Source organism: Oryx dammah, unplaced genomic scaffold (genome assembly GCF_014754425.2).
Source record: "Oryx dammah isolate SB20612 unplaced genomic scaffold, SCBI_Odam_1.1 HiC_scaffold_12, whole genome shotgun sequence".
Classification (NCBI taxonomy): domain Eukaryota; kingdom Metazoa; phylum Chordata; class Mammalia; order Artiodactyla; family Bovidae; genus Oryx; species Oryx dammah.
This window is the reverse complement of record NW_024070196.1, coordinates 69,057,072-69,081,291: the sequence shown is the minus strand read 5'-3', so window position 1 is coordinate 69,081,291 and position 24,220 is coordinate 69,057,072. Positions and strand designations below refer to the sequence as shown.

The 24,220-nt window shown below is 47.6% G+C and overlaps 1 protein-coding gene across 7 annotated transcripts in view; it reads right to left on the bottom strand.

Annotated features, from left to right (window-relative positions):
• Positions 1 to 2,116: 2,116 nt before the first annotated feature.
• Positions 2,117 to 24,220, bottom strand: part of RNF185 (ring finger protein 185) — a 29,252-nt gene continuing 7,148 nt past the window's right edge. For 3 of the 7 annotated variants that reach the window (XM_040251140.1, XM_040251139.1, XM_040251142.1), the window contains exons 2-8: positions 21,244 to 21,372; positions 16,378 to 16,600; positions 13,639 to 13,657; positions 11,480 to 11,592; positions 10,009 to 10,063; positions 5,981 to 6,098; positions 2,117 to 4,498 (exon numbers count right to left, since the gene is read on the bottom strand). In XM_040251140.1, coding sequence (XP_040107074.1) covers positions 4,401 to 4,498; positions 5,981 to 6,098; positions 10,009 to 10,063; positions 11,480 to 11,592; positions 13,639 to 13,657; positions 16,378 to 16,553 — 579 coding nt within the window. In that variant the 5' untranslated portion in view covers positions 16,554 to 16,600; positions 21,244 to 21,372 and the 3' untranslated portion in view covers positions 2,117 to 4,400. Of the gene's footprint in view, positions 4,499 to 5,980; positions 6,099 to 10,008; positions 10,064 to 11,479; positions 11,593 to 13,638; positions 13,658 to 16,377; positions 16,601 to 21,243; positions 21,701 to 24,220 lie in introns of those variants that run through there. The other 4 variants (XM_040251144.1, XM_040251143.1, XM_040251141.1 and 1 more) reach the window with 3 other exon arrangements.

Below are 24,220 nucleotides of genomic sequence, written 5' to 3'. Positions count from 1 at the left end.
ACCTAAAATGGACTGAGGAATCATCCAAAGTTATGCTTCTGTCACCTCTCTGCTCAAAAACCTGTAATAGCTCTCCACTGCCGACAAAGTAACAGCCAAACCAGGCCCTCACGAGCTAACCACATCTCACCCTATAGCCTTCTCTTCCTACTCCCGTCACTCCAGGACTCTGCTTCTTCCTGAATGCATTCTGCCCCAGTACAATTCCGCCATGCCTACAGCCACCAGCTGTGCCCGCTGACCCCACTGCTCCCCATGTTCTCTGTAGTTTTGTTGTCCAGTTCTGCCAGAAGTGCAGTCTTGTTTCTAAACTCTTAACACATTGTTATTTTCAATTGTATCATTTTGCAACCCCTGTGAACTAATCTCAATCTGCACTGTCCAGTGTGGTAGCCACTAGCCATATGTCGCTATTTAAATTGAGATTAAAAAATTCAGTTCTTCAGGCCACTAGCCACATTTCAGGAGCCTGACAGCCACTCGTGGCTAGCGATTACTGTGTTGCACAGCACAGACAAAGAACATCTCCACAACTGTCAAAATTCTATTCCATGGTGCTGTTCTAGACAGTAATCAGGAAAGGCTGCTAACATCACAGAGAGGGACTACCAGACATTATGTGTCTCCCGATATGATGCAGCAAGTATACACTACCACTTATGACACAGTCTTACAAAACAAACAAAAAATAAAGCCTGAATCTGGCCGAGTCTCTAGACTTAACAACCAACTTACAGGAAATACAAGTGTAAGTAGACTTGATTAATACCACAGTGATGCAAACAGCAAAAGTGAAACTACGGAAAACTCAACAGGACAAATGAACTGGTTTCCTTAACAGATAAACCCCAAGGGAAAGAAGAGATGGAAAAGGACCATATAGATATAACAGAAACTTAAGACATCCAATACCAATGTATGGGTCTATTTTGGATCTCAACACAAACAGACTGTACGAAAAGTTATGAGACAACTAGGAAGATTTGAACAATGATTGGACACATGATATTAAGGAAGTACCATTAATTTTTAAAGGTACATGCAAAGTATTTTGGCTAGTTTTAAGAATCATTATTGAGATGCACATTGAAATACTTACCTGATGGGCTACGACTAGCATTTGCTTCCAAACAGTGTTCCAACAGGACCAATGAATTGGAGAGGAGCAGAGAGAGAGTGGGGATAAGTTATGACTGGGCCTGTGTTGGCGGCTCCTGGGGCTGGGAAACTGGCCCGCGGAGGCTTTCCTGCCCCGCTCTCCTGTGCCTGGTTTCCTCTTCTTACTGGGTTTATCAACTCCTAGAGCTCCCTTGAGCACTCTTGCCTGGAGAACCCCAGGGATGGAGGAGTCTGGTGGGCTGTAGTCCATGGGGTCATTGAGGGTCGGACACGACTGAGCGACTTCACTTCACTTTTCACTTTCCTGCACTGGAAAAGGAAATGGCAGCCCACTCCAGTGTTCTTGCCTGGAGAATCCCAGGGACGGGGGAGCCTGGCGGGCTGCCGTCTATGGGGTCGCAGAGAGCCGGACACGACTGAAGCGACTTAGCAGCAGCAGAGCTCCCTTATCTGTGCATTTTCTACTACATCTTGACACTACTCAACTTGGTAACTCTGAGGTCAAAGTTTAAGATGGTGAAGAGAGCTCCTCTCAGTAGCTCTGATGTGCTGGGGAGCCTGAGGCTGGGCCAGGTTTGTAATCCCACCATCTCCCAAGGAGCTTCACAGAGCAGCACGGCCCCTGCTCAAGGTGGAGGGTGCAGCTGAAGGACTAGACAGCCTGCCTTGTCAAGGAACACGGAGAGACATGCTGACGCTTAACAACCCAATTTCCTCAAGGCTCTTTTGGGCCACAAGCTAGGCTCCATGGATTTCCATACACTTATCAGAACTGGGTCTGCCTGCCAGACAGGTCACAACTTGGGTAGGGCTGTCTCTGAAACCAAGCCTCCAACCTAAGCTTCTCATTTTTAAGTATCCACGGGTGTTTGAAGACTTTCATCTTCAGTTTAACATTCCAGAGGAAACAAAGGTGCTTTGAAGAGGCCAGACCAGTGTGATGAGTCCCCAACCCATACCCCCAACTCCCCTGACACAGAAACTCCACAGCTCACAGTTATGTAAAACTATTTGTTTAATTCTAAATCAAATCGCTTTCACAACAGTGAAAATTACTGACTGGGCAAGGTGTGCCACTGTACACGGTGTTGTTTCCTGACAGGTGGCAGGAGGGGCTAGGGACCCAGAACATAGAAACACACACACGAGAGGAAAACTGCCTCGGCAGAGAGGTGATGTGGTGAGCCTGCAGGGGGCTCGGAAGGGGGCTCCCTGTCGGGGCTGGGCCAGCAGTCCCAAGTCGGCTCTCCTGCCCCAGCTCCTGGCAGAGGGCGAGTGGGGACCTGCAAGGTTCAAGATCAGCACAGGGCCAACCTGGCTTTTCTAACAGTTTCCTGGGATGCCTTTGCTGGTGGAGCTCTCCTGGGCCCACTCCACTTCATTGAAGGGTCCAAATTATTTGTCTTCCTACCTGCAACCCTTCTTTCTTTAACCTTTCTTCTGCAGACCTATTTCTGTTGGATCCATCCAACTGAAGTCCTCTTGCCCATCACTAGGTGGGGCCATCGCACTGAGAAACTTCAGGGGCCCTCACCAGAGGTGAGAAAAAGAGCACTTTTCTCCCGTGGGCATCCAGGGAATGGTTAAAATCCATCAGGCACACTGTAAAGGAGGTGGCTTACTCCTACCAAACGGGTTCGGTAAACGAACCACCTATTCAATACTTGTGTTTTGTCGGTTTGAACACTGAGCTCTGGCACTGAAAGCTATGGGGCTGGGGAAGGGGGCTGCAGTGGAGGGGGCAGAGCGCCTCCCTCATCTTCCTTCAGGTCTCGGTCTCCACAGGCTGTGCAGAGCTGTATCTGGAACACACACTAGGGGGGCTCTCAACTGGGGTAAGCCCAGGAGCAGTGTGGACCAGTGACGAGAGTGCCCCAGAGTAAACCCACCTCCCCCCCACCCTGAGGGTCTCTCCTGTAAGAGACTCGATTTCTAGGAAGAGGCCAGACCAGCAGAGCGAGAACCTTCCCGCCCGGTGAGCTGGCCTGCTGCCGGCACTACACTTCCTCAACCAGATTCAGAGGAAGAAGCTTTTGAGATTGAAAATCAGATCAAGGGCTGGGGAGGAATGGCTTCCCTGGACGTTTCCAGGGGAAGGTTTCCACGGGAAGACCGCATCCTCTTATCATGCTGAGGCTCCTGGTCTCTGTGCCCGGCTCTACAAAACACCAGGGGCTGCTGGCTCTGGAGGCGCGTGCTCCCTTGATTTTAGCACACACATAGAAGGTCTTGGAGCCACACCAAAATCAGAGTCACACGCTGGTCTCCCCGTCCCTGCCTCTTCATTAAGGACAATCTGGCTTCTGAGGAGAGTGGTCTTCAACATGCTGCTGGGATGACTCAACACAGCCCCCCAGTTTCCTCTGGGGGGTCTGGGAGAGGATGCACCCAGAGCTTCTGCGGCCTTGGAATGACTGCTTGTTCAGTCCTCTCTGCATCCGTGCTCAGAACCCCACCTGAGTCCCAGAACAGGTCTCTCCTAAGATGCAGTCAGTCCTGGGCTCAGCAATCACCTGGGTTGGTGGCCCCGGGCAGGAGGCAGATGTGCACAGTTCTGGAGGGTGAGGTGATGGGCAAACCCATGTCTCTGCGGGTAATATACATCAGGAAATCAGGAGGTCATTCAGGCCACTCTGGAGCCAAAGACACTGAACACAGCCCAGACAGAGGCAATAAGTCTTTGGGTCTCTAGTGAGTTCATGAATCAACCCCAGCTCCAGCTGCTGCAGGAATCTTAAGAGAACAGCAATTTCATGCATGTCTGCTGAGGAGGAAGAGGAGGAAACAGGACAGAAGAGCACTGGGATGCGACAGGGGAACCTCTCTGTTCGAGGAGTCCCACTGACCTCAGAGGCCACTCACCAAGGGGTATTTTTATAAAGAGATGGAAGAAAGTTTCCATACTGGGTTCATCCCTTTGTCTTTGTAATGTTAACTTCAGGTGAAACTGGACAGTTCCTCTTCTCCTGCTTCTCCCCTGTGTGGAGTCAGGACCTGCTGAGCTGGCTGGACAGGATTTCATGGTGTAACCAGTGAGAGACTGACTCGATGCCAAGGCCTGAGGTTACAGCAGGGTGTTTACAGCAGTGGCCAGACTCCAGGGTCCTCAACGGCTGGTCTTGAGTTCCAAAGCTCTGATGGAGAAGCAAGACTCCTTGATCTGTCGCTAACCCCACTGATTCCAGGGGTCGGGATTAGCCAGGAAGTCAAACATCAAGAGTGGGGGTGGCGTTATCACTGGTCCAGCGGCCCTCCCGTGGATGTGGGCCGGGAGCCCAGCATTAGGCAATCAATAGCCAGAACATGATCACCAGGGCCACAAACAGGAAGAGGCGTGAGAGGAACTGCTCGTCCACATACTGGGGCGTTCCCGGGACAGCTGGAGGGACACAAGGGAGGGGAGAGGTTGTGAGAATGCAGCAGCCGTGCTCACTGGCCGCTGGGTCAGAAGTCCAGAGCATCAAGCTTCGTCTCTTTACAACAGAATCCTGCTACACTGAAAATATTTCCAACCCCAAATAATATCAGACAAAACAAAATCAGAATTATTTTAAAAATGTGGAATCATGTAACAACGAGGATAAAAGTCTCCAGTTTATCCTAAGAGGTTTTTTGCCTGCAGGTGCACATAAAACAGGAAAGTCACGGAGGAAAAGAAGAAAAGCTACTCTCTCCTAAGTATCTTATGTGTGCTGTTTAGTATATATATTACGGCCTGGTAGGTATTTTTATCCCATTTTGTGTAACAAGGACTGAAGCACAGGTATGAGGGAACCTTCCCAACATCTCGAGGTCCATGAGCTGGTGGAGACCCCGCAGCTGTGCTCTCAGCCTCTGCACACCGTCTCCGGGTTCCGGCACTGGTGAGTCAGGAGGGGTTTCAGGGAGCCCCATGTAGGGTGTCTTCCTTTTTCAGAGGCAAGAACGAGCGCCCAGACAGACAAGAAGATCTGTCTCCCTTAGTGCATAGCAGGCTCGGGACAGAAGTGGGCTGAGAGCCTGGGTCTCCACTCCTCTCCGCTCTGAGAAAAGCTACTATACAGAGCTCCTCCTCCTGCCTGTGGGGCAAGGAGTTAGAATCTCCATCCCAGATGGGCAAACTGTACCCAACACAACAGGGAAAACCGCCTGTGACTGGGGCAGGGGGGTGCAGTGGCCCGCAGTCAGCCTGGCTGTGAACTCCGTGCGCCTGGGAAGGTGGGGCCTGGCCTGAACTCCAGGCGAGGTGGGGCCAGGCAGGCACCTGCTCCTCCCAGCGCCCTGAGTGGCTGCTTCAGAGCAGGGCATCTACCTTGCCACCCTGCCCTACACTGAAAGAGCTGGCACTCAAGCTGGCTGAAGGGAGATAGGCAGAAGCAGGTGGCAGACCTAGGCAGAGTTCCCAAAGGGCTGGGACTTAGGACCAGCCCCATGTGTGTCCTGGGGGAAACTGGCCAGAGATGCTAGAGAATCAAGAGGTCCTGACTCCACGCAGTCTCCATGCCCTCCCCGCCCGCAATGGTCAAAGGTGAGGGGTACGTGCCCAGGATGATGCTTCTACTCAGCTGGTACAGTTTATCCCTTTTCATTTTAGGGGCATGGGAAATATCTTGGGAACCACTACTGAGCGTTTTCTGATTTGTAAAATGGGGCTGACTGCACCCCCATCCCACAGGCTCATTATGAGGACCCCGAGTTTATGATGGAAAACACTCTGAACATGCCTAATGCTTGGTAAGTGTGCAGTGTTATGACCAGGACTATCAGTTATCTGGCAAGAGTTCAGCGCATTTTGAAAAGCCTGATTATCCATGTAGTAACATACATACTGCGCAATTCCAAGGAGTCTGCAAGCAAAATTACCAAGAGAACAGGGTCTTACCTGGAGGAGGCCGCCCATCATTTATGTTAAATGCTGTGGCAAATATACCAAAGGGAAAGGCCCCAATTCCAAAAGACATCTGGAAGCCACCATCTCCAAATCCAAACCCTTGGAATCCCTGTGTGGAAGAGACTCACTTCAGAACCAGCAGGTTTCTCCCGTACCTGTCACATGTCACCTTACATACGTGTGGCACCTCCCACCCTCTTTTCCTCCCATCTCAACCCCAAGGCAGAGGAGCTCTGCTCTTCTGCCTTTCCAGGCAGCCCAGCTAAGGAGCTGTGAATGCCAGAAAGGGCTGGCTCTGGCCCAAAGTAGAACTCTCTACTGATACATGTGAGCGTTCTCAGAGCTCCAGGGGTTCTTTCCCAGAGTCCCACACTAGCCAGAACACTTTTCATGCTTTGTAACAGCCAGAGTGGCAATAACCCCTATGCCCAATTACAAAGGAACACAGAGCAAGCTACACACTACCTGTAATAGCAATAGAAAGTGGAACCATAATTAGCCAACAATGGAGACCGTGATCAAAATTTCCATACATCCTCCCAAAGAACATTACGATGACTATTCAGGAACACAGAAAGACTCTTGTGACAAGTTATCAGATAAAATTTTTGAACACCATGATCACAAGCACAAGACAATATGTGCACAGGTGGAAAAGATATGGGTAAGTATTCTCCCTCAAGTTTTTCTTTTAATATTGTCACAGAGAATTTTAAAACTTCAAAACACTTTTTTCTCCTGATTATAAAAGTAATATATGCTTGCTATGAGAAATTCACATATTATAAGAATAAATGACATAGAAAGTCAGAGGTCTCCTGTTCACCCTCCACTTCTAACTCCTGCCTGCAGTGATCACTGTCAGCAGTCTGGTATCGTCCTCAGCTTTCTTCTCTATAATGTGTTCTACACGGCATCATCTTTCACATGAAAAGATTAGGCAGGAACTGCAATACTGTAAATAGGTTAACTCTTATTTTCTAAGGGCCAACTTTGTGCTGGGCACCAAGTGAAGTACTGGGACACTCAAATCACATTTAATTCTTACATCAGCATCACCCACATTCACAGATAACCAAACCAAGACTCAGAAGTGAAATAACTTGACCAAGGTCACACAGCTGGTAAGGGGTAGAGTTTAGATCTGAAACTAGATCAATACGGTCTGAAAATCCATGCTTTTTTCTTTTTTAATATTTATTTGGCTACACCAGGTCTGCGCTAGTTGTGGCACGTGGGATCCAGTTCCCTGACTAGGGATGGAACCTGGGACCCCCACCTTGGGAGCTCAGAGTTTTAGCCACTGAACCACCAGCGAAGTCTCAAAGCATATTGTTTTAATTTTTTTGGCAGCACTGAGCAGCATTTGGGATCTTAGTTTTCCGACCAGGGATAGATCCTGAGCCCCCTGTAATGGAAGTGCAGAGTCTTAACCACATGGACCCCCTCCCCCTGTCATGTTCTTAATTATTGTGCACATGTTAAAAAAAACTCTCCTCCTCTGCATCCGTGGGAAGATCCTTAGAACAAATGATTTTAAAATAATTTTAACAAGAAAAATTGTTGGGCTAACTGCTCTCCACAAAGAGCTGACCGGCTGCACTTGTGAGTCTTTCGAAGGTCATGGAGGTGGCCGCCCCCATCCCTACTGAGTGTAGCCTGGGACCAGCTCTGAACTTCCTGCTGGGCCACACTACTTATAAAGCCTAACAGCTGATTTTGGTAAGATGAACAGGGAAGGAAAACAACTGGTTTCCATCTCCTTGGTACAGAAAAGCCTCCAACTCAAAACCAGCCTGGTGGAGTCTGAGGGCTCCTAGGATCAGGGCTGCCTTACCTAGAAAGGTACAACTGTTTCATCAGGAACCACCACCTCATTCAGGGCCAGCCCAAGGACTGACCCTCCAGCCCCACTTCCAGCAACACCTGTGTAACCCCACAAGGCCTCACATGTGGTGGGCTTCTGCTCCTGGGGCAGAGCAAGCAAAGCCTGCCTGGCGGCTGTGAGTGGGCGCTGGTCGACGTCAAAGGTGCATCGCAGTTTTCACAGCCAGGGCCTCTGCCTTCCTGGGGCCTCGGATTACTGTGTTAGGAGCAATGCTCTGCTGGGAATCAAAGCCTGGGATGGTTAACGTGGGGTGATCTGGTAGTCAAGAGCCAGAACTTCAATATGAGCCTGGTCTAGGTTTCAGCTTTGTTTGTGTGGCCCTGGACAAGTCACTTCACAAACCTCAGTCTCCTCTTTTGTTCAGTGGGTTGATGTAAGGTTTAAATAAGATCATACATATAAAGCCTTAACACATAGTTCTTTGCATATAATATGCATCAAGTGTTCATTGTTGTTATTAAGATCCTCAATCTGAAAGCAACTAAAAGGTCCTTCAATGAAAAAAAAAATTATAATGCATCAAAATTCAATGAAATAAGTATTTTTTATTATTACTAAAACTAATAAAGAGGACACAAAGAACCTCATGGAAAATACTGTCAAAATTAAATTTTAGCATTGGTAATCAGCTATACCCCAATACAAAATAAAAAATTTAAAATAAAAATAAAATTTTCTTGAAGAAGAAAGCAGAATGCTAATGGCTACATAAAAATATACATACACAAGCACACAGACAGAAGATGGGGAAATGAAATATACTTGTTTTGTGCAAATTTAAATGTGCAAATTTTTAATCCAGTTAACTCTACTTCTAAGAACTTATCCCAGTAATCGTGAACCTGCAAAAAATTTATAAGTTCATCAGAAGGGGAATTCTCTGGTGGCCCAGTAGTTTGGACTCAGTGCTTTCACTGTCGAGGGCCTGGGTTCAATCCCTGGTTGGGGAACTAAGATCCTACAAGCTGGCTGTGCAGTGTGGCCAAAAAAAGAAATTCATCAGAGTATTTTTTAAATATAAAAAAGAAAAGGAAGCAGTTAGATATCCATTCAATCCAAAGGATTAAATAAATTACGTTAAGTCCATCTGAACACTTAAACAGCCATTAAGTAAAATATTACTGATGCAAAATCTCAAGATACATCATTACAAACCCTTCCCTCTCTGAGGATATTTCTCATTGTACTGTGCTTCACAGACACTGTGTTTTTTACAAATGGAAGGTTATGGCAACCTGGCATTAAGTAAGTCTACAGGCACCATTTTTCCAACATTATTTGTTCGATTTATCATATTTTGCTAATTCTCGCAATATTCCAGACTTGTTCATTATTATATTTGTTACAGTGATCTATGATCACTGATCTCTGGTGTTACTACTAAGACTTGCTGAAGGTTCAGATGATAGCATTCTTTAGCAATAAAGTATTTCTTAATTGAAGTATATACTTTTTTGGGCCATAATTTAATTTACTGTCTAAAAATCATGTCTACTTATTACACGTTTAATAGACTACAGTGTAAACATAACTTTTATACGCACTTGGAACACCAAAACAATTGTGTGGCTTGCTCTACTGTGATACTCACTCTACTGTGGCAGTCTGGAATTGAGCCTGAGATATTTCGCGGGGCTGCCTATCAGCACCACAGATGCAGGGATCTTTAGAATGCTCACTATGTACAGCACCAGTGCCTGGACTGATGCCCAGCATACAGAAGGCATTAAATAAAATTTTAAATAGAAATATTTTTAAAAATAAAGTTTTTAATTTAAAAAGAAAGAATAAAATTTTAAAAGGTAGTTACAAAACAGGAGCCAAATGCCATAAAAATAAAAATATATGTATACAAACAGATCTATCTGTAAAAGATACATACACAAATAAATCTATAAAGTCTGTGTACACAGATAATTATAGAAAAATAGAAAAGTAAACAGACCAAAATGTTTCCAGTGGTTATCTCTGGATGGTGTGATTGTAAGTTATTTTCTCCCCTCTTTTCCTTTCTGTATTTTGCAAATTTTCCTTTACTTTTGTAATCAAGGAGAAAAAGTACAGGGCCAAGAGGGAAACTTCTAAAGCCAGGGGCTCATTTCAAGAAGGTTTGTTCTAGAATTTTCCTTACCCCTCTGTTCTCCGGCTCTGGCCTCTGTCCTTGAGGACGGGGAGGGGTCTTCTCTCTGAACCAGAAATGGTGTAAAGTCAGTCCATTAGGAAATGCTTTGATCTGTTTCCTGAGTGGGAGAGCCCTTCACCAAAAAGGTGAAGGCCAGGGGCCCCTTTTCGTGCCCTGCACATGAACCAATGCCCAGTCAGATCAACTACCAACTCTGTGCTACCTGCAGTTGCCTTTCCCTAGTGTGCAGAAAACTAGAGAGAAAACCCACTTGCTACAAGATGCTCATCAGATTGCTCTTGGCTTACTCCTCTAATAGAGAGCTGGACCCAGACTGGTTATGACTGCCAGTGGGGCACTGTGTCAAAAACCCAAAACCCAAACTGGAACAGAAGACGGCTTGTCAGCAGAGAGGGCTGAGATTCAGGGTCTCTCTGTCCCGCCCCATCACCTTCAGCTTTACTTCCCACCACCCCTGGGCAAGTACTTCGCACTGTTCTTTTGCCTCTGGACTGAGGGCTCGTTACCCACCAGGCAGCAGGCTATGACAGATGCTGCTTCTGAAGTGCTTGTGGATTAAAGGGGGCTGCAGCCTATCACACTACCGTGCAGAGGGCACTTCTTTAACGGAGGCGCCAACTGAATGGAGCAGGGTGCAAGCGACTAACGCAGGGAGGAAAAGGGGCTTCAAGGAGGAGGTGACTTTAGGCCGCTCATTAAAGACAGAGAATTTAGAGGAGGAGCAGGGAGTTGAGCAGGACTGACAAGGTAGAAAGGGCAAAGGGACAATAAATACAAAGGCTCATGAAGGTAAAAGGGTAAGTGTGTCCCTTAAGGGAAGGCCAATGTGTCTGGGTACAGGGTATGCTGGAGTGGGACAGAAGGGTAAGAGACGCTGCAGGAATTTGGGGGGCGGAGAGAGAGTCTGTGTGTGTGCCTGTGTGTGTGTGTGTCTGATGCAGGAAGAGAGTGTGTGTGGGGGAGGAGCTGCAGGCAGAGTGTGTGTGTGTGTGTGCACACGTGCATGCACACCATGCAGGCTCTCAGTACTTGTGTCTACAGCATGCCAGACCTGCTCATGCCTCCATCTCCAGAAATCTCAGGCCCCAGGAAGTCTCCCAATCCCGCTTCCTCCTCTGACTCTACATCACAGCTACGGCCACCGCCCTCCCTGCAGAGCCTCCCGCTGGACACCCTGCTTCCCAGGCTCCCTCACAGCATGCTGCACACCTGCGGTGGCGGAGTCCAGCATGCTGCCCACACATGACCTGCTTGCAAGCAGGTGCTCAGAGAACGTCTGTGCTACAGCCCAGCAAGTGGCAACCTGGCTCCGGTCCCCTCCTGGCTGACTCCCACCTGGATCCCAAACGTCTGGAGACTGAGGGTCTCTAAGCACCTACTAAAGGGTGAGGGTGAGGGGTGCTGAATGGGAATGAGCCTGTGTCCACGGGGAGCAGTAAGAGGGGCCCCATGGACTCACCTGGGGTCCTGCTGCCCAGTGCTGCCCCTGCCATAGAGCGGGATGACCTTGTCGCGGCTGATGCCAGCTTTGCAAACTGGACACACCTGTCTGTTGGGTCTCGTCTCCAACCACTGCAAGAAGGAGAGAAAAGTGCATGAAGGGCGCAAGCCCACCAGGGTGGGCCGTCAGAGCCAGCAGGGGACCAGAGGCCTCACACTGGAAACATGAGCACCAGCAAGGAACATCTCAAGGAACCCAAGTCTCTCATCCTGCACCTGGCACTTGATAAATATTTACTAGTGGTGCAATCAAAATTGCCTTTAAATGCCATCATAATTAAACAGGCTTTTTAATGCTTCGTTCTCTCACAGGGTTTCCCAGCAGGAAGAAACTGCAGGCCTGGAGCTGTGTCAAGAGGTCTGACAGACCCAGTCTCAGGTTAGGCTGCAGATATAACAAGGGCTTCCCAGGTGTCATAGTGGTAAAGAATCCACCTGCCAAGCAGGAGATGTAGGTTTGATCCCTGGGTGGAGAAGATCCTCCAAGAAGAAAATGGCAACCCACTCCAGTATTCTTGCCTGGGAAATTCCATAGAGAGAGGAGCCTGGAGGGCTACAGTCCATGGAGTTGCAAAGAATCAGACATAACTGAGCACGCACATGTAAGTATAACAAACTTTATTTTTCTCTTTGGCCATGCCGTGTGTTATGCAGGATCTCAGTTTCCCAACCAGGGGTTGAATCCCCAGCCCCTGCATTGGGCGCACAGAGTTTTAACCATCGGACTCCAGAGAAGTCCCAATATAACAAACTTTAAATCTCCACCTCCCCTAACAGATCAATTGTATGATCCTGACAGTCATATTTTTCTGTTTCTTGTTTTTACGACATTTCCTCAACAACTATGTACCTTAGTCATCAGTATCTAGACATAAATTGACCATTTTCTAGTTATTTACCATGTGCTAAGAATAGGTTTTTCTTATTATCTAAATTTGCTTAGTGTTTTTTAATGCACTTTCATTAATTTTTGCATTCAACTACTTTCAAAATTAAAAACAATCCCATTTTGAGTTTTCTAGGTCCTTTCCCTGGTTGTATTAAAATAATTTTAATTTTCTCAAAAACAAAATTAAAATAAAAATACATTACATTAGTGTCTTTGTAGACATTAGATACTAATTTATAATCTCTCTCTCTATATATATATATACACACACACATACACACACACTCAATAGTTATCTTAAAGCATAAATTGTACCTTTAGACACAGTGACATGTCGTTTATCACACAAATGTGAATCTAGAACTTCAGGGCAAGGAGAACACAGCATCTGACGATTTTATATCCTACTGCCTTTACTTTACTGTCAAAAGCGTGAAAATGTGCTACGTGCTCTCTATTGATTTAGAACAGAAGTGCTCTACCAGGTTCCACTGGGGTCAGAATGCACAGCCCGGTAACACAGTGGAAAGCCCTCTAGCCTCCTCTGCTTCTCTCATTCAGATTCTGAGGCTCCAGCGGTCTGGAACTTCTAACCTCCCCCTACATTCCCAAGCCACCTACGAGTACAGGGCTTGACTGCCAACAACCGTGGAGACTGTCAGCCAGCGGCGATTATTCACAGCCAGCCGTCAGTGCCAGGCCCCACTCTGTCCCACCAAGCAGGCGCCTGGGTCTTGGAGAAGACTTACTAACTGGTTCTCATAATAATCAAATGCTGGGAAAACAGACTTTTTCCCTCTCATAAAAGCTCTCCATTGAGACCAAAAGAGTTCTCTTCTTCCTAGTATTTTCAAGGCTTTTAAGGCTAGAAAAATTGCTCATATGATAGGAGGTACTTTTTACAGAAGCGCAATCTCAACAATAAAATCTAACATGCTATCACATCCAACCTGATTCACACATGAGGGCATGAGGCCCAGAAAGGAGCAGCTCGCCGAAGCCACAACAGCCCCTGGCAGCAGTCAGGAGCGTCCCGCCTGGGGGGCTACTGACCTCGTTTCATCAAGTGGCTGTCAGCAGGCAGGTGAATACACAGGGTTGGGGGGAACGCAGGCAAATGAGCCCACAAGCAGGGGAGATTGCAGCTGCTGACAGCAGTCTCCGGAGACCAGGGGTGTCTTGTGCAACCACAGCTGATGAAAGACAAGGTAAAATGAAATGCATCTTACCTGATGTAAACACGGCCAACTGCAGGAGTCCCCAGGGCAACCATTCATCAAGGAGAAAGAGAAAGGTAAAAAAAAATGATTTCGTTAACAGAAACACTGGGTAAGGTGGGAGCAGAAAAAGGGGCAACAGGATTGAACTGTGGAGCACTGCAACCCGCTGAGAGCCTGTGGGGATTGCTGGTATCAGAAACCAGGAAAGACTGAGCTAAAGCCACAGAGAAAGGGAAGCAATGGAGACAAGACTCGAGTCTCTACCCTCGGAGTCCCACTACTTATGAAGATCCCCAGGCTCCAGATCATACCCAAACCAGCTTCTCTACAAATCGACCTTTGGGGGGGTTACGACCTCTGAAGGAAACCAACAAAAGCTAAGGATCCTCTGGGCAGGGAAATTCACGGGGGCATCCTCACATGCACATGCACACACGGCCTACTTTAGACTCAACTTCAGTGGGTTCACAGCCTCCTCAAGCTCACGAGGAAGGTGGGATCTAGACCCAGTTTTACAAAATCTTCAGGCTGTTCTCAGCCCTGAGAGCTCTGCAGGCAGGAAGCAGCTTAAAAGTTCAAGGGCACTATAAAGACATCGTGAAATAATGGAAAGAAGGGGACGCTGCTTGGCAGAAAGGTCTACCTTCAGCTTAGGGAGAGACTGCTGCCTGAATTCTCATTTTACAAACAAAGAAACCAAACTCTGAAACATGAAACCACTTGCCTGTGGCACCAGGACTAAAACAGAAGTCTGGGCTTCCCTGGCGCAGTGGTGAAGAATCCTCCTGCCAATGCAGGAGACATGGGTTCTATCCCTGATCCGGGAAGATCCCACATGCCACGGAGCAACTAAGCTCACGCACCACAACTACTGAAGCCTGAGCACCCTGCAGCCGGCCATCTGCAACAAGAGAAACCACTGCCACGAGAGGCCCACAGCTGCAACGAGAGAAAAACCTGCTCGGCAGCGGAGGTTCAGCACAGTCAAAAACAAACAAAACACAAGTCTTCTGGCTTCCAGTTTCCTGTCCCTCTGCTGCCCAGCACTGGTGCAAAAGACATTTACAGAATTGAAGGAACAGTTTCTCTACCTCCAGATTTATTCCTTCTCTCTTCATTCACTCGTCCACTCAACTAACAAATACTTACTGCATGCCTACCAAGTGCTAAGACAGTAGAAAACGCAGGCATAACGTATCTTGTCTGGGCTCTGACGCTAATTCCTTTCCCAATCACTGGCCAACACTTTACCCTCATAACCCGGAACACACATCCTCCCTGGACATAACAGACACCGGACTCCAACAGTAACCCTGCAACTCCATTCCCAACAGAGCAGAGGGCATCCCAAATTGTGGCAGCTCTCCAGTGGCAACTTCCCTCACAGGCTGCAGGGGAGAAGACGGGGTGCCTCTCCAGGAAAAATTCTGGATTCTAACGATGATGGTCACTCCGAGGCATTAAACAACCACTGTGTGCTGGGCTGTGGCTGAATGACTCTTCCTGTATCCGTGTCACTCAACAGTCGTCACACTAACCTTCAAGGCACTGCAACCATCTCCATTTCACAGATAAGGAAGCTGGGGTTCAGACCGAGGACAGCAGATTTGCTTGGGGACAAACCACTTGGGTTGGAAGCATCTGTTTCATTTTTGAATCTGTTCTTTCCAACAGTACCCTGACTGATTTCTTAATGTTTTCAAATCTTGGTTTTATGATACCTCAGTCACAAAACTAGAGTATCTTCAATTTCTAAGAGAGGGCTGATGACAAACAGTTTTTGCATAAAACTTAATCATCAGAGCAAGAGCTGCCAAAAAAAAAAAAAATCACTAATAAATTTATCCTTTTCCCTGTTGCCAATTTAAACTTACTGATACATTATTTAAATGACCCTTTCTTCACACCACTCCTGTGCTCAAAAATATTCAAAAGCTCCACGTTCTGCTCAATCAAATCTAGGTGTGACAATTTGGCCCAATCCTCCTCTAACCATCTTGCTTCTAATACTTCCCTGCCCACACAGCAGCTTCAGGTCTCACATGAACCCAGCTATGCAAACTGCCTGCCTCAGGTGGCACGCTCTGCACCTTACCTGGGTGGCACTCTCATCCCTCTAGTTCCCCCAATTTGCCCCTCAGGGTCCAGCTCAAAGCAAGAGGAAAAAAATAAATCAATAAAATCTTGACATCCACCCAGATTCTCAGAGCCAGGAGGGGCTTCTGTAAGCACCAAGGCTGAAATGGACACTGACTCTGGGACTTCATTTTGATACACGTAAAATATGGTAACAAACATCAGGATCACCGCTAAAACGTAACATTTACTACATGCTCTTCCAAGCCACGGAATGCTCCCAAACAACCCTACAGAATGAAGCGCTGTGTGCGGACGCACCTTGCCCACAGCCACACAGGAGGAAAGTGGCGGAGCCGGGACTCAGGGCAAGGTCCTTGCTCAGGGCCGCTGCGCTGCAACTGCCTCTCGGCTCAGTGCAGCGAGTGGGCACGGAGCAGTGCTCACTAAATGGTGAGCACCGTCACTTCAGCAATGGGGACAAGGAGCCCAGGGCAAGGACAGGACCTGTCCAAGGTCACTCAGTTTAACAGCAGCACAGCGGGAATGAGGATCCAGGTCTCCTGCCTTAGGGCCTGAGGGTATCAGGACCCAAATGCTCCAAAACTGTCCAGGGCCACAAGCTTTTTAAACTGGGCACGTGTCCCCCAGAAGAATGGAAGGGGTACTGACCAGAAGAGGTGGCCGCACAGGCTGATGACGGCGTCCTTGGCTGTGTCCAGGCAGATGTTGCACTCAAACGTGCTGTCCTGGCCCCCGCTCTCACCGGCGCCGTTGCTGCTGCCGCTGGGCCCCCCTGCACTGGAGTTGTCAGGGGATGCAGAGGCCGAGGGCCCCTTGCTTGCCATCCTTGGCCGCCAGCAAGCTCGGGGTGAAGATTCTCCCCAGGGCAATCCTGAAAGGCAGAGACATGATTGCCCATTTCTGCAGCCCACTCCCTGTGACCCCTCCACACCAACACCCCCATCTTCTCTCACGTCTGGAAATTCAGATTATGACTGAACCCCTGAGACTTCCTAGAAGCAGCAGAGGGTGGCAGTCATGGGGTGTTAGCCAGAGAAAAATGACTCAGAAACTTTCCGTGAATGTAGCCCAAAACGGACCACGTAAATAACACAGGGCGCAAATAGAAGACAGCCTCCGCTGGAACCAGGACCCCGTCTCAGTGTATTTCCATTCTCCCGGGTTATTGCCCAAGTGATAAATACATGCTCAATCAGACTGAAAGTTCACAGGCAGTCCTCTTAACTCTGGACGTTCTCTATGTTGGCGGGTGAGTCTGCTCAAGCCAGAGGATTGTGACCAGCACACACCAGAATACAAAGAAAACCCTGGAACCGTGAAAGGTTAGGAAGCTGGCAAGAACCAAAAGAGTCATCTGGTCCAACATTTTCCATACTGCCATCTTTTGCATTTTCCCTTCTGTCAGGCTGGAATCCTATCTACCTTATTTTGTCTAAATCTACCAACTTTCAATAAAGAGAAGGCTATATCCATGCTGAAAATAGAAAATCAGTATCACCTACTCTAAGTAAAAAATAAATATAAACCTAATGAAGGAAAATCTTTTATCCCTCAGGAAACTGCAGCATGAGACCTCTTGGCTGACTAATGGATGCGGAGCTGAGGCTGGGACTCCTGACACAGTCTGTACTCACACCACCTCCTCTGCACCACCACAGACCAAGCCGGGCACCACACGCCGGGAGAAACAGACCACCCTTCATGACCACCTCCAGTTCAAAGATCCACCAGGAGTTGAATAAGAACAAGCACGAGACCACCACCAAAGGATACCCAGAAATTCCAAGGGGGAAATGCTAGCTGGCTACCAGAGAATCAGAGGCTTGGATGCTGGTCACAGCTGAGCCTCCAGCTTGCTTACAGTGGTTCCAAGACCACTCGCTAGGTGGTCTTGAAACCCTCCCCTTTCCTCTCTGGGCCACGGCTTCCTCATCTGTAAACTGAGGCACTGGACTGCATGGTCTCCAAGTGCCCCCTCCTGCTCTGAGGCTGCTGCGGCTGGCCAGCCCACTCCCTCGCTCCAGCGCAGGTAGGCCCACCACAAGGCTGGGACTCACCGCTCGAGCAACAGAAGGCCTCCCTGATTTCCGCTTCCAGGATACCAGGAGATAAGGACCCAAAGGCCACAATCCTTTCAGGCCCAGGGCCTCCCTACACACCACGGACTTGGAACTCAGCGTCCATGAGCACCCCTCACTACGACAGCAGCTCAGGAACTTGAGGAGGGAGAGGCAGCCAGCTCAGCACCACTTTTTCACTCAGTTACATCATTTTACATAATGTCCCAGAAGAGCAGCTGGCTGCCAGCAGCACAGCGCCGTGCTGGCCTCCGCTCCAGGGCCTTCCCCGTGGTCCCAGGCTTCCTCCTCTCCACAAGTCTGCTCCCTTCTTCACAGCACGGAGCTTGTCTTCGAGAGCCCCATTATGGCCTTTCTTTGTCATTCCAACTCAAGCACCCTGACACGTGTGTTTCTTTTAAAAATATACATATATATTTAAATTAAGGACTACGTGTACAGATATGGAAAGACAACTGTCAGTCAGGTTCACCGATGGATCTTAATGACAGTCGCCTGATCTGATGCAACAGGAAGCACACAGCACCAACAACAAAGTGCCCTCACCCTAAAACAGACTCTAATCAAGTCTGTAAAACAAATGACCATTTTCAGAAAACACGGGGCACAGATGCACGTGTTAAACAACTCCAGGGAGCTGCGATCAGCAAATTCAGAATGTGGGAGTTTCTACAGGACAAGTAACCAAAGTTCTCCAGAAAATACACAGCGCGGAGTTATAAACTGAGACTTGAGACACACCAGCCACTGGCGGCATGCGGGTCTCACTGGAACCAGGTTCACACAAACCACCTGCACAAAGACGTTTGTGAGATGGGTGACAAAAACCGACTCAGCCTGGGCATTAGTTTATACTAAAGAATTAGTTACTTTTATTGGTTGTGATAATGGGATATTTAAAATTTTTTCACCTGCTAAATATGTACAATTAAGTCTTTATGAAGGAATGATAAAATGTTTGGGACCTGCTTTAAAGTACTCGAGGGGGAAAAGTGAAAGTGGAGAAAAAAGATGAAACAAGAACGAGGAAGTTGATGTTGGAGCTGGATGATGAATGCGGATTCATCGCATTATTTATGTGTGCTTGAAAATTTTCCACAATAAAAGGTACTTTCCAAAGAGGTCAGGCTGCAAAGAGTATGTGTTTGAGTTTATTTAGGTGAGAAGAAATAAATTATGTAAATGAGTGTAGATCCACACATTCACAAAGGAAATGTCTACACGGCACACACCATGAACTATCAACAGTCGTTTCTGGGATTAGGAGGGCTGGGGGACTTTGCAGGTGGGGGTCAGAGGTCCTCCCTGTTTAAAATACTGACATTTTCACCTGTATTCTAAAGTCACACAATAACACTGCCCTTAAAAAACTTTTTCCCTGTTTCACTTTCCAAACCTGAGAGTTCTGAGCTGAAGTCCTGGCTCCACACTGACCAGCCGTGTAGCTCTGAGTAAAGGCCTTGATGGCTTGAATATCTTATCTCACCAGAAAAATGAAAATGTCCCACCTCCTAGAGGCTGCTGAGGTGGCCGTGTGAGGTAACACAGTGACCTGGAGGAGCCACCAAGGGAGGAGGGGCCGCTGCTATGGGGAGATGCACCTGCACCCACTGACCCCAGCTCACTGCCCTCTCCACTCCCTGGCCCCACGAGGCTCCACACCGCACATTTCCTGCAGAGGCCTAGGGGACAATTGGGTCGTGGCAGGTGGCAGGGTCGGAATGGCCAGGAGACAGTGACAGGTCACCTCAGAGTCTGCAGGGAATAGCAATCCTGCAGCAGGCCAGGCACTGGGACAGGCCGGCATGTCCCAAATCTAGGTAGACCATATCGCTTTCATTCTAATTCTTAGCAGACTGATCACGTGGTCCCTACCTAAGCTCTAGAGCTTCATCCCAGTAGGCACTCAAATATTTGCTGAGTGAGTGGGTGCAGACACGCATGACTGGTTCCAGTCAACTCCCAGGCCGGCCACACGCACAAGCTCTCTCCGTAACATACGCTGGGTCCCATCCCCAGAGCCTCCTCTCCTCACCTCTGCCTTCCCTCAGGCACAGGAGCCTCACTGCACCAGGCCCTTCGCCGGGGCCGTTCACTAGAGGGCCCTGCCGGCTCAGGAACCAGAGAGAGTGGAGAGGAAGTAGACCCGGGTGTATGTGCGCTGCCATCCTGCTGAAAGCTGGCCTGGTCCCTGGAGGGCCTCGCTCTGGACCTGACCACAGAGGAGCCCTGCAGTAATCGGTTGTGTGCCCTTGTCCCTACTCCTACCGTTCTTCACTCCTGATCTGAATGCACTTTCCAGTTTTCAAAGCACATTCACATCTACTACCACTTCTGACTCTCACTCCACTTTACAGAGGACATCAGGCCAGAGATGTCAGAGGACCTGCCCAATCTCAGGCCAATCTCAGGCCACTGCACATGTAATAATTCTGTGCCCAATTCAGACTTTTCAACACATCAGCACTCTTTCCACTCTGACCTGTTGCCCCTTTAACATGCAACATTACAAAATTAAACATCTGGTCTTTGCTTTTCCTCAAATGGATTCCTCTTTTTTGTTCTTTGCAGTGATTGCAAAGCAAACTCACCCTTCATCCATCTATGCCTGAGACCAAAGGATCTCTACTCCAACTACAATGGAGGCCTGGTGCTACCACCTGGGGTGATGGAGCAAGACCATGCTGAGTCCCTGGAGTCTAGAAAAGGAGCTAATTATAAGAATCCTTAACAAGGAGCTCCATCAAACTTGCCTGTTTTTCCTAAACAAGGCACCCTCCCAGAGATCTGGTTCCTAGACTCCCTCAGTGATTTAAACAAGACCTGGAACTAGACGGTGGGATCTTTGATCTTCATTGTAGGATCTTTAGTTGCAGCATGTGGGATCTAATTCCCTGACTAGGGACTGAACCCGGGTCCCCTGCATTGGGAGCGAGAAGTCTTAGCCACTAGACTATCAGGTAAGTCCCAAGAACGTGTATTTTAAATAAGTGTCCCCACAGTCCACTCCAGATGATTCTGATGAAGAGTTTTGGAAAATCAGCTCTCAAATAGGAGAACTCTACCAGAATGCAGTTTGGAAAGACAATAACCTCAAGGCTTGTCCTTCAGAATGCCCAACCCCCAGCTACAGCCCACAGGGACCACGGAGAGGTCAGGTTAACTCAGGGGGTTGGGGGAGGCGGGGACAAGTCTGCCTCAGACCAGGCAGCACCTGGACCATCCGTGACAAAGCTGATCATTTAAAGAACAAGTTCACACCTTGCTCTAAAAAAACAGCTCTAAATCTGAGACGTCCAAGGCACCACCCACAGTGCTGCGACTAAGGCAGGTCTGTAACACTCCATGATCCCTTAGGAACGCCAAGCCTGGTGGCTGGAGTGGACACACTGGGCATCCTCACTCCTGCGACCTTCCCAGAGCTGGCCTGGTTTACCTCACAGGAACGAAGCAGAAGAGAGAAAGCGAGAGTTGCATATCCCCGAAGGAACCACCAGGGAACGTGAGCTCATGAAGAAATCTCTTTGCAGTACTCTTGTGTTCAGTTCTCAGGTCCTAGAGAAAACTGGAGAAGTGTATACTCTTCCTTCTCTGCCCCTTTAACTCTAAGAATTCCCTGACCAGAGTGTACAGAGGCATCTGGAAAGGTCGGTTCTAACTATGAAGGTTACAGATTTGGATGATAAATAACTAGCATGATGTGAGAGGTGATCCAGCAGAGGTCCTGTTTCTATGGGCAGACACGTGTTCACACAGAAGTCTTCTGTCAGGAACAGTGGCGAGCCCCAGCCTGTCTTCACGGCTCATCAGGCTGCTGCTGGACACACAGGCAGAGAGGGGACCCACATTCTAAGAACACCGACATCACACTCACAGAAGGGCAGAGTGGGAGGAAATCTAACAGGCCCGAAAATTGTGGCGTCTAAGTAAAGTTTTGGTCACAGTTAGCTCACAGAGGCCCAGCCCTCAAATCCAGGACCAAGGGCATGAGCAGACTTTCAGGTCCAGAAGGACAGAGGAGGCTAAGCAATTGGCCTCTTTTCCTTAGGGCTGCACTGGTCCTTTTCTTGGGTATCTCTAATCTCTCTGTCCACCCAATTCCACACCAACCATCAGAGATTTATTAATGATCCTATTTGCCAGGCATTCAAGGCATAAATAAAATAGGGTTTCAGTCTAAAGGGAGATACAGGCAAATGAACCAACAGGCAGCCCAGTGTGCTGACAGTGGTGTGTACAGAGTGCCCGAGGGGACACAGGACAAGTGGACAACTCAAATTGCCAAGTTCAGCGTGGCTGGAGCCCAGAGCTCATGCGGGGGTAGCAGGGTAGCAAGGTCTGCAACCAAAGCAGGAAGAAAAGCCTGGACATCCTCGTGCCCTTCAGTCCTCGCCTGTCAGGCTGACATGCCCAGCTGAGCCACCTAATCCAGACCCGCCTCACCTTCCAAAGGCTTCCATGACCCCAAGGTCTCTTCCTTTCTCCACCCAGCTCCCACTCCCCGGCTAAACTAAATTGGTACATTCACACGACAAATTATAAGACCACTAAAAATTACCCTTCTATGAGGATTTTGGTTATGTGGGAATTTTTCTATATAACATAACGTTAAGGAAAATAGAAAATTATATACCAAACTGAACATACTGTATGATATTAACAGGTTAAAAGATACAGAAAAAAATTGGAAGGGGCCCAAATATTATCTGTAGTGGTCTCTGGATAATGGAACCATGGGCAAATTTTTAAAGCTGCTTTTACACTTAACTGTACTTCCCACTTTTTCCATAGTAAGTACTACATTATTAAGACACAGAAAAATATGGGAAAATGTTAAATGTCCCAGAATTTCAGATCTTAGTACAGGACAAAAAGGAAAGCAATCTGATTAAAGAAATCTATACTAACGTGTAATGATCCTTAGCATAATAATTATTTCAGACATTTCACATTTTAAAATTTTATTGATTTATATTTTTAATGAGTAATATTCATGTGGCTGAATTCAAAAGGCACAAAAGGATCAGACTGAAAAGTCTCTCTCATCCATGCAACCTAGTCATTCTGTTCTTGGCCTTGGAGAGCAATGGTTCTAGACTACATCTTTAGGACATATTCCAGCGTAGAACTGCTAGGTCAAAGGGTATCTAAAATTTCTAATTTTGTACCAACGCCTTTGAAAAAGGATGTGCCAATTTTTACTCCCATGAAAAATACATAAGAGTGCTTGTTACTCCCATCTTTGCCAACAGTATACATGTTTTCAAAAGAGAACGCATCCTAAGTCTCATGGGGAAAATAGGGTAACTTTGGCAGTTTGGGAAGATATTTTAAATTCACTAATTCATCTGCTACTTAACTATTAAAACCCATTATATCCCATGCACTGGACTAGGCCTTACAGATAACAATTTCTAAACATAACACATATTTGAGTGGAAATTCTAGGCTCAGCTGTTTCAACTTTCTCACATTGCCTTCAATTATTTGTTTTTCAGTGGGTTTTTTTTCTTTTTCCTTTTTGTGTTTGTGGCTGCACTGCGTGGCATGCAAGACTCTAGTTTCTCGACCAGGGATCAAACCCACGCTTCCTGCAGTGGAAGCACAGAATCTCAACCAGGGGACTACCAGGGAAGTCCTATCTTCCATCATTTCTAAATCAAAAGTATTTTAACCTGTTTGGCATCAAGTGTCAATGATTTTTCTTAAAGCTTACCAGGTTTCATAGGCAAGGATGAGGTAGGATTCAGATAACCCAGCACAAACTTTCAAGGACCAAAAGGCTGCCTTCTGTCATTCCTTATACCACTGTCTTAAAATGTTCTTTAACTTTTTATGGGCTTCTGTCCTTAAAAATCATCATGGCACAGAAGAATATGATGGCTCTGGGTTCAAATCTCAGCTCCACCACTGACTCTGTGACCTCAGTCATATTCTTCTCAGGCCTTTTTTACCCATCTGTTAAAATGGGGCAATTACCTTCCTCACAGGGTAGTTGGAGGGATTAAAGAGAGAAAACAATGAGGGCTGGCAGAGAGTTAACCCCCTCCCCTGTGAGGTTTCACAGAGCACACTGCAGGTATGACTGCTTCTTCACACTCCCCACGGAGCTATGCAGTCAGCAGGTATTTATCTGATTAATCTGCTGAATGAATGAGTCAAAACTTCCCTTCCCGAATGAGCATCGTTCCCTGAAGGCATTGTAGGTGAGACAGCAGAACTGTGTATGAACAAATCCAGAACAGGACACGATTTCTGGCCTGGGCAAAATCAGATTTCCCTCAACAGTGTTACAACCAGGAGGGAACCGTTATATCTATTATCACTACGAGTAACAGCGGCTGACACTGTGCTCAGCCCTTTACACGAACTGTCTCATTTCATCTTCACAACCTGCCTTCGAGGTAAACATT